Source organism: Malurus melanocephalus, unplaced genomic scaffold (genome assembly GCF_030028575.1).
Source record: "Malurus melanocephalus ecotype Western Australia unplaced genomic scaffold, MMel_1.1 scaffold_235, whole genome shotgun sequence".
NCBI classification, from domain to species: Eukaryota; Metazoa; Chordata; class Aves; order Passeriformes; family Maluridae; genus Malurus; species Malurus melanocephalus.
Genome location: NW_026623467.1, coordinates 221,367 through 231,876, shown reverse-complemented (window position 1 = coordinate 231,876; position 10,510 = coordinate 221,367). Strand labels below are relative to the sequence as shown.

Sequence of the window (10,510 nt, the reverse complement as noted above, 5' to 3'; positions counted from 1 at the left end):
CTGAGTATCCGCAGCTTCTAAATTCACAKGCACAAGATAAGCTTTGTTAGCATCACAAGGAGTTATGGAAAGAATGGGCAAGGTGGCAAGAGTATCATCATGGACACAATGCTTGGGGATCTGTCTGACAGTGTTCTGGAGGGAGGAAACAGTGAGACTCTGCAAATCACATTTCATGGAAGTTGCAACAGGACAAGTGGACTGTGTAGAAAGGAAATGGGTGTGTTCACTGAATGTTCCATTAGGAAACTCGGATGCAAGGTGCTTGGGAGGTCACCTTAGCCTGGTGAAGTTTTGATACTGTAAATCCRTTGGCTGGGAATGGTAGATGCTGGCAGTCCCTGCCTGGATACCAAACCTTTGGTGTGCTTACAGCCAGCTCTCTGAAAGGCAGGGACAGTGTGTGGGACAGGAGAGCCTTCAGCTCTTGGAGCACACTCGAGCTCCTCTAGTAAGGGAAGGATAGTGGGGGGCAAAAGTGAATTGACCATGTTAATGATGTGTTTTGGCAACAACTCTTACCCAGGTTATTCCCCCTCACTGCAGTTGCTCTCTTGCTTCAGTTGCAYGATGCAGCTGTTTCCAGACCTACCTCATGTGTTACCTACTTTGCCTTTATGTTGTTGGTTCCTTGTTAAACCAGATCAGTTCCCTGATGTGGCTCTAACAAATGTGTGCCAGCACAACTGAAGCAGCATTACATGAAGTAGGGAATAAACACTGGTTGGTAAAGGGGAACTGGAATATTTTAAACTCCAGTAGCACCAAACATTTATTGATGAACTGCATCTTCAGTAGTACCAGAATTAAAAGAAATGCCCTTGTCTTGGTGGATAACAGCTGTACCTCAAACCATCTCCACATTAGGCAAATTTATTTGGGAATTGTTTAGCTCCTGATAAGTTACAGGAACAAGCATTAGGATATTCCCACATCAAGGATTAGCCTAGAGCATTATTTTGTCTGGAGAGCCATAGGGGGGTGCTCATTGGCAATTCAGGACCTCCACATACTCATAGGCTATCCTCTTGAAAACAGCTGGATAACAACAGGGCTTGGACTGGTCCTTCAACAGTTGAGAAGTAGGTGAAGTGCTTGAAGCTTTCTTAAGAATTTGGACAAGAACAGAAACATTAACAGTTGAAAAAAATTATGTGTAAACTGAAACACTTCCAATGTTAYATGGGCTATTTCTGTAGGACAGAATGGGCTCAGAATAGAGGTCATTTTTCTAGTCCAGGGCCAGAGGATAATGCAGTTTACATTATCGGTGTCTATCTTTTCCTAAGGATTTATGTAGCTTTGGATTTCAAAGATGATTCTGGTTGTAAATGCACCAAAACTGAATATCTTCCCAGAGAAAAGGTTCATTCTCCCATGGAATCACTTCCCCAAAAAGCAAGTGGTGAGACTTAGAGAAGTCACACTTCTAAAGTGTCATTTTAAATGTGTTTATTTCAAACACCTAAGCACTGCCTGATGTTTCACTGGCATTTCAGAGTTACTGACTGAAAAAGTAATTAGTGTAAACAATCTCGAGGGAGGGCTTTTCTTCACTTAATACTGATCCATCTCTTGCCTGGAAAGAAAGAGAAGTACATCTGATACACCAAAGAGCAGGGAACAGGGCAGGTCACAGAGGGAAAGAGCTGGTGGAGGTTTAGAAATATCACCATCAGCAGACACAATAGCTGCCAGCCTTCAGCCAAAAGGCTYCTTTCCACTGTCCTCACCTACATGGTTCTAATAAACAAGTTACTCAAAAGCCACTCCTGTAAACACCACTTTTGCTGGAGTGCGCAGGAATTGCTTCCATTGGTTTGCTGAGTGCTGCAGTTTCTGCTCTGGCTGCTGTAGGTGGCACTGGACTGAYACGGATGATGTGTCTGGTTCCAGCGGCGCTGACAAACCCTCGCCCCTCAGCATAGGGCACCTGACCCGAACCCCATGGGCTGCAGGTACATGGTGCTGCTGCAGAGCAGGGACACCYTTACATCGTGTCTGCTCCTGAAACMGTCACAATCAATTCTTCTGATCCCCCCACAACTCATCCAAAGTTTGCTTTCTGGAGAAGGTTGGCATTTGAAAGGTTTGTTTGTAGCAACGCCTCTTCTCAGAAAGGTGCTATTTTAAAATCCTAAATCTTCCTCCAAGACATTTAACTGGAAATGGTAATGCCTGCACCTCTATTTGTTAGTACTGCTGCCTCTGCTGGCTTGGCTTTGGTTACAGCTGAGCAATTAGAGTGGCTTTGCAGATTAACGTGCCTAATGTCACTTGAAGGGAGGGAGGTGACAACTCTGACTTCCCCAGCTGGAGAGGAGGGGCTGGGCAGGCACCTCTGCTTTCCAGCACTGCTAGAGTCTGGGCTAATCCAGGATAGTTGGTTTGGCTTTAGAGCCAGCAGCTTGGAAAGTGTCCCGGTGACCTGAATGCACGAGCTGCCTGTCCTGCTTCTCCCTGCTGCCTTCACTGGGTGCCTCTAACCAGGCACAAGGAATCAGGAATTTGCACAAAACTTGTGGGGCAAAAAGGAGCAAGGAGCTCTTCAAAGACCTGCCCGGGCTGTATGGAAAAAGGAAAGGAGCATTGTTTATAAGGAGCCAGACAACTTGTGAAACATCTGCTGGGACTATTACATACCTCAGTGAAAACGTGAACAGGCTGCCTAGGGAAGTGATTGAATTAAAATTGAATTAAAAGCTGGGTTGATGTGGGCCGTGGTTTAGTGGTGGGCTTGGCAGTGCTGCGTTAACATTTGATGATCCTGGAGATTTTTTCCAACCTAAACAATAGTACAGTATCCAGTGGTTATAGATGGTTCCTTATGGCCAGTGTGGTGCTGTAACCACCCCCCTGCCCCCCTCCACCAAGGTTAGGAGGATCTTTAAATCAAAATTAAGTTTAATTTTGAGAAACCAAAGAAACAAACACATGCCCCCTACTCTGATTTAACAATTATAAAAGGTGCTGAGGGCTGTGGATTTTTGACATGACTTACCAGTGCCCAGTATTTCCAGGTAATTTATTATCTCCTGCCATGGTTAAAAACTGTTTCTTGGMCATTCTGCACCCCAAACCCAGGTACCTCAGCAGCTCTGGATTGCCTGAGCACCTCCAGAAGTCAGGACAGAGGCAGCAGTCATGATGAGCTTTTTATTCAGTTTTGTCCTGAAATGTGCTGATGTTGTTCACGCTGCTCTCCTTCACCTGCTCCAGGAGTGGACAGAGGAGCTCAAGTCCTCTAAAAATATCCAAGTCCTGCAGGATCTCTGCCATATTCCCTGCAGCTTCCGTCCTCACCCTCTGTTTGCCCTGAGTTCCCCTTTCCCAGACTCCAGCTGTTGGCAGCCAGAGCCACAGGAGCTCCCTGATAATCACCTTTGCTGGGATGTGGATTGGGCATCTGACTTTCCACTTACACAGGCAATTAGGAGGCTGCCCTGAAAGGCAAAGTGTCAGACACCCTTGGCAGGAGTCTCTGAAATGCAAAAGAGAAAAAAACAAGAGAGAGAGAGGAAATAAGGTCTCACCAGCCCAGAAAAGCTGTAACATCTCACAGATTTTGAAAGAAAATRGGAAAGCAGCCTTGGTTTAAATGAAACTGTGGAAAGATCAGACAGGGCAATGGAGCCCAACTAGAAGTGGCATTTAATGTCCCTTGAAACTTTTGTTCTCTCTCCAGGAATGGAGATAATGGATGGAGATAACAGAGAGAGAAAGTGCTGCTGGAATGGCCAAGCCTCTCTCTTAAGGGAAGCTTTCCTGAGACAGGCAGGACCAGCTCCAGACCTCATGTCCAGCTCCATTAAGTACTTCAGGCCCTTAAAGGTCACCCTGTGAGCAGTGCCATGAGGCCCAGCCAGAGCTCATGCTCGTGATAAGCTGACGCTTCTGATAAGCTCAAGCTTGTGATAAGATTTAGCTCAGGCACTGCCACGCGAACMCTCACACAAGAGCCCAAGCTGAAGTGTGGGACTAACAGTGCTGTTGAAGTCCTCCAGGTGAAGARCACACACCTCCCTCTCCTTGAGCAGCTGCTGGGTGCTCTGTGCTTTCAGCAGTGCAGGAGGATGCCCRAAGGTTTAATGCTGGTTTTGCCTTAAACACCTTTCCATTTTAAAATATCGTTTCTGTCTATATGTGGTTGATTACACCCTCACACTGCTCTTYCTTTTTATTTTTACAGCACAGCATCGATGACAACGCTGAGCCACACTGCTGGAGGTGTGTGAGATGTTCTGCTTTCCCTCAGAGACCATGGTGCTGCTCAGATGGAAAGGAGAACATGACAGCTTGGCAGCTTTTGTGTGCAYTACAAGTTGTACCCATACAAGAAGCACACAGAAGGTGTCACAGCAAATGCAGCCTGGATTAAAGACAGCAGCTGGGAGATAATTTCCTATAGCATGGGCTGGTGTCTGAAAAAGCCCCAGGTGTGGCAGTATTTCATCCACAGCCTTCTGCCCAGGAGTTTGTGATGTAGAAATCTCTGGAGCCTTCCCCACATCAGCCCAGCCTCCAAGTCTGCAACATTTTCATTGCAAAGCCAGCTGGAGTTTAGAAGATAGTGTCCTGTCTCCCCAAAAGTGGGGACCTTCAAACCAAATGTGAGCTAAGACTACCCCAGCAGAGATGCTGTGACATCTGTGCAGCTCACCTAGCAATAAATCCAAGTAGCCATGCCGGCAGCAGGACAGGCAGGKCTTTGTGTCTCACAGATTTGCACCCTGTCCCTGCCCTGCAATACCCACAGCTCTCCCCACAGCAACACCAGGTCCCCTTGGCCACCACCTCCCGTCCCCACCCTCCAGATGTCACACCCAGACCCACCCCTTGCTGCTGTGTACCTCGTACCCACAGGACACCAGAGTGAGGGCAGTCAGACACAAAGCAAGACGTGCCGGRCACAGGATCCTGGTGGAGAGAAGGAGCCTTGTCCATCCATCCYGCTGCTCCTGTGATGCTCTGCTCCCCATTTCCCACAGCTGCCTGGCCCAAATTGCACTGCATGGATTTCTCCTGGCATGGAGGATGAATGATGCCTTGAAGTTCAAGTGCTGGAGGCTGAGGGGAAGCAAGCCAAGGTTAACACTCTTCTTTCTCAGGCAGCAACCAGCTCTGACACTTTCTTGCCCAGGCTGCAGCGTGTGGCTTAAATCATCGGCTTTGTTCTTCCTGGTGATAACTGAGCTCCCGGCCTTCAGGCTATGCCTTGCCCCAGCTGGATGGAGAGGGCTTGAGGCTGGATGCCAATGCCATTAGGAGAGATGCTGCATAGTCATGAGAAGGGAAAGGTCAGAGGTCATTCCTGTTCATCCAATTCTGCTTCCTGTGATCCGCAGTGCTGTAGCCCAGCCCTGGTGAATGGTGAGTCTGTGCTTTTGCCTTTTTTTCTCCCCTTAAAGCTCTTTTGCCACAGGCGTTTTCACCGCTGATGGTATTGATGCCTCTGGATCTCAGAGCTGAGCTCCTCCTGTTGCAGGGCAGCAGGAAAGTCCCAATTTCCTGACAGACAACACATGGCCACTGCAGAGTCCAACAGGTCCCTCTTTTCCCCTGCTCCATGGTCACCCTGTCTAGCCAGACATTTCAGAGTCCTTGCATGAGTTGTGGGTTCAACCAGAGACTCAGGGACCACATCCCACTGTCCAGCAGAGATGGACAGCAGCAAATACTTCATCCCCAGAGCTGCTGCTGTCTCAGTGGGTTGTGAATGGAGGAGAGGAGTCTGATGTGAAGGTGGAAATCATTAACATGGGTGACATCCTGGCCAGCCATTTCAGAACAGTTCAAAAAGGGAGTAAACCACATTATTATAGCATTTCTGCAGGGGATGTGTTGGTCAGGTGTCCAGCAGGAAGGGTCAGGGTTAAAATGCTTCATCTGGGGAAGAAGGGGGCAAAAGGCAGCTCATCCCTTTCTATACTTCAACTCCAGTTGACCCCTGCAGGTACTGTCACCGCTGCAGCTCAGCAGGAGAGCATCACCTCCTGCTGGCAGGAAAGATTCTAGGTTTTCTCTTTAAGAAATGTTGACTTAAACTCCACAGCAGCTCAGATTGAAGCACTGGCAGTGTAGCCTCTGCTCTGCCTGCTGATTCAGCCCAGTSCCAGTCCCTGAGGGAGCAGAGAAGTTTCACCAGGAGCAGTGGGATCACACAGGTAGGGATCACACAGAGAAAACTTTTGCTGTGTGTATGTTTATAGGAACTGGGCTCTGGATACTCTCAGAAATGACAGATCTTTTCCCCACCACTTTTAGATCTAAGAGTAAATATGAGCAAACCCTTGGCTACYTTAATACTCGTATTTTATTGTTTTCTTGAGTTTGAAAGCATACAAAATTTGGGAAAAATCCATAAATTGAAATAAGTGTAATACAGAATCAGAAAAACAAACTGTTACTCGTGCCTAAGTCCTAATATTCCTGTTGATTCCAGGACTCTAAATTCTGCCTAAAATAGTGTTAAGCCCATGGTACGGAGGCTAAAAATATAATTCTTTGAGTTTCAGGTAATATTTTATGTAGCTGTAGATATATATATGTACAGTAAATACATATGCACATATGTAAATTCCTTTGAGCTCAAGGCAATATTTTATGTACATATATATATGTAATAAATGTGTATATATGTAGACAATACACACATATATTCATATGCTCTGTACATGTGTGCATGTGTGTGTGTGTATAGATTACATACATGTAAGTGCTTCTTCTCTCCAGTTCACCATAAACACGACTTGGGTAGACAAGGACCAAACCCAGCAGCCTACGAATGAAAAGCTGAGCCCCTTCATCAGTTCTTCACCTGGTGACAGTCACTGTTCTTTTGCCTGGAGTTGTTTGCAGCATTCCAGGGTGGGGACTGAATAAATTCAGGGAAATTTAGCAGGCATCGAGGAGGCCCAGAGAAGCACTAAGCTCCTTAGGTACCCTCACATATGTGAAATGCACACTCCTYTGAGCCCATCTGCACGGACAGTGCCTCTAAGTGCACCCTTTCTGCCGGGGCAGGGGAGTTGCAGCCGCGGCTGCTGCTGACCCTTGCAGGCAGGAACCCTCCCCAGCCCTTCATCACTGGCCCCGGGGCTGTTGGCCAGGGTGGCTCTTGTCAGGGCAGGGCTGCGGGGAATGGGTGACACACCAGGCCGGGYACCGGTCACACCAGCGCCATGCCATCCGTGACGCAGCTGCACCTATCCACGATCATGTTGGGGAACTCGGCCACCTCGATCTCGGTGCGGTTGCCCCTCTTGACCAGGTAGATGATGGGCAGCGCGGAGCTGGCGGCCACGGCGCAGGAGCGCTGCCCGGAGCCCGGGTAGCGCAGGGTGCGGGGGGGCTGCAGGCAGCTCCCGGAGCAGCGGAACGCCTGGTACCCCGCCGGCTCCAGGATCCAGTGCTGCGCCCAGGACAGCTCGCGGAAGTTGACGTAGTGTTTCTGCCGGCAGCAGGTGGATTTCCCCATCACCGCCTCCTCCCTGCAGTCCCCGAGGCTCCTGGATAACAAGGGAGAAACAGGAATGCGTGCTGTAACTGGAAACTGGGAAGAGGGAGAAATCATTCCCGCTGCTAATAGCACAGGTGGGCTCTGAGACATGAAATCTGGGCCGTGCTCAGGGTTCGTTTGAGTATTCAGGGGGAGAGGTGTGATTCTGCAGCAACTTTCTAACTCCTCCACTCACAGCAGGTAAACAGTTGTGAGGGTAAGAGCTGCCCACCGTGGGTTTGCCTCCCCCTACAATAATTCAGGGAGATAACCCTAACAATAATCACACCAGAGACAGTACAGATTAAGGTTTCATACATACCCATAGTCGTCCAAGTTGAGGGTGTAAAGCACCAGCTCAGGCTTGCCTAGGGCTTTATCCTTGGGGTCCTGCGAGGTGAAGCGCACGGCTTTGGCCATTTCCGAGGCATAGCTGCCCATCCTTTCCCCTTCGATCCACACCTCCAGGAACATCGGCTCCTGCCTCTTGTTTCGCAGCCAGTAATGCACAGCCTGGGTCACATCAAAGCTCTTCCAGCCCGACTCACGTATAGGAACCAGCCTGTGGGACAAGGGACATAAGAAAARTCCATCAGAGAAATCCTGGGCTCACAGTGCTGTTACTGCAGCAGAATAATTTGCTTCCTGTCGGTTGTCACATGCTTTGATTGTGTGACAATTTTTGCTCTGGGCAAGCACCCACAGCAGTTAGTTGCCACCTCAAAAAGAAGCATGCAGACCTAACAGACACTGAAGGGCCAGAAAAAAAACCCTCTCTACATGCTCATATCAAAAATTAGGTGGTGCAGGATCATGTGCAGCCTCAGTATTTGTGAAAACAGTCTGATAAACAGCAGGCTCCCACCTGCTCCTGTCTGAGCTGCATTAGAGCCATAAATTTCTCCCCACCCAGGAAATTGGTTTCAGGTCTCATTCTGCCTTCAGGGGTTGCAAAACTTCCACAGAGCTCCCCATTACAGAATTTGATGCTGTTTGCAAAACTTATCTGTTTAAACCAGCTAATGAAATGGCCAGTGGAMAGAATACCAGCAGCCAGTGACCCACATGAGTTTGTGACAGAGAATCGAACCAGATGAGGGATTTTAGAGGGGAAGATGCAGCACTACATGGCATCATTTCCTACATTATTTTGAAGAATCATCATATATTGCCATCATAGCATAGTATCTGCTCTTACAAGCTCATTCTGGGTTTAGAGGCCATGTAACCTGTTTGTACAGGTGCAACCCCATCWGACTGACCTGAGACACAACCACATGATACCCAGATGCCCTCYAGAGGACCCAAACTCTGTAACTAGAGTCCTGCCCTCAGCAGAGGCCCCTTTCTTACCTGGAATCTATCAGGGAGGTCCTGTTGGTGCCGTCGTGCTGCCGGTGCACCCAGTACACGCTGACTCTGGCGTTGGAGACGGGTCTGTGAGACTGCCTGGCAGGCAGGTTGGCTCTGTCCAGAGGCTTTTTGAAGAGTTTCAGTTCTGCCATTGTGACTTCACTGTTTTTAGGTATTCTGCCCTCCATGTCAAACATCAGCTTCTGGCGTGTGATATGGGAGTAGAGGACTTCTCCTGTCATACCTGTGCAGTTGGCAACAAAAATGATTGTTGTTGCCTGTCATTGTCATGCTGGTGAGCAAACCCCCCACATTTCATTTATCACACACTTTTATCATCACAACACACTTTTTCCATGCTCCCAGTTGAGCTCTTGTGGCAGAGACAGCCACTAAACACACCTTTTCTAATGCATACTTGAATCAATGTMTTGCAAATGCTCTAATTATTCTCTTATGTCTGAGCCTCTGCGACCTGAAGGARTGAAATCTCTGACATTAAATGACCCCAAACTGAGCAGACCTAAAAAGGTGGGCATCTCTGTGCCAGTGCTGGGAATGAAAGCAGGAAACTTCACCATTTGGAATGAAAAATTATTTTCATTTGCTGCCCAGAGTGCTGTGTATGCCTTTGAGAGCAAAATAATCTCTAAGTGCCCTTGTACAGCCACTGTTGTATCTGTATGGCTATTTTCCTCCTTGATAATTTTTCCAGTAAAAAAAAAAAAAAAAAAACCAAACCAAAACCAACCAAACAAAAAAGAGATGAGAGTGAAACATCCTCCAAGCAGTGTGATTCCTATTAGAGGACTTGCGGCAGATTTGTCTGAAAACCTGCATGGTCTGAACTTTCTATTGACTTGTACCTTTTCCCCCGTGCCCAGACTGTTCCCAGGGTACCAAGGATTCTATCAGTCTCCAGCAGCATCCTGCCCTTTGGAAGGACTGCAGCATCCCCTCTCAAGGTGCCAAGAGTGCTTGTTAATCTTTAGGATGCTCTTGCATGCACCTCTTCTGCCCAGCTGAGCTTTGGAGCCAAATGCAATCCTCATTCCCCCCGGGGGTTTTTCCTCTGCCCCTCCTGCGGCCGCTGGGACAGCCCTGGCAGATTCCCCTGGCAGCAGCAGGGTGCTTGGGATGCTCCCAGCAGCAGAAACGTTACCTGTGTGTCCAGGGATCCCCCTGAGGATGCCAGTCAGGCTCGGCARAGCGCGGCGCTTCACCCTCTGGCGCTTCAGCATGGACATGTACTTGTTCATGACGTGGTCTGGGATAACCAGATTCACCAAGTCTCCCTTGTGAAGTTTAGGGACCTCAGACAGGCCCAGCTGCTTCAGCACCACCTCCTTGAACCCTTCCTGGGTAAAAGCTCGGACYGTAAGGGTGAGGCAGAGCATGCAGAGCATCCAGGCACACCTCAGGTCCATCCTCCTCTGTCAGCAAAGCAATTCCCTGCCCAGCAGAGATGAAGGGGGCGTTCTCCCCAGGGCTGCTCTAGGCAGAAATGTGCTGGCAGGCTGCCCGAGCTGGATAGAGGTCCCCAGTGCCGGGGTTTTATAGCCAGCCTCGTCCCACTGGCACAACAAATTTCACAAGTGGGGACGAAGCAAAGGACTTAAAAGGCTCACTCCCCTGTTGGTAGACACATGCCAGTTTAAC

General features: G+C 48.7%; 1 protein-coding gene across 1 annotated transcript; it reads right to left on the bottom strand.

Moving 5' to 3' along the window:
• Window positions 1-6,311: 6,311 nt before the first annotated feature.
• On the bottom strand, window positions 6,312-10,278 carry LOC130578662 (left-right determination factor 2-like). The gene is made up of 4 exons (XM_057374898.1): window positions 10,014-10,278; window positions 8,852-9,083; window positions 7,821-8,060; window positions 6,312-7,508 (listed from the first exon to the last, which is right to left on the bottom strand). The coding sequence occupies exons 1-4, from the start codon at window positions 10,276-10,278 to the stop codon at window positions 7,169-7,171; spliced, it is 1,077 nt and encodes a 358-aa protein (XP_057230881.1). The 3' UTR covers window positions 6,312-7,168.
• Between the last annotated feature and the right edge of the window lie 232 nt (window positions 10,279-10,510).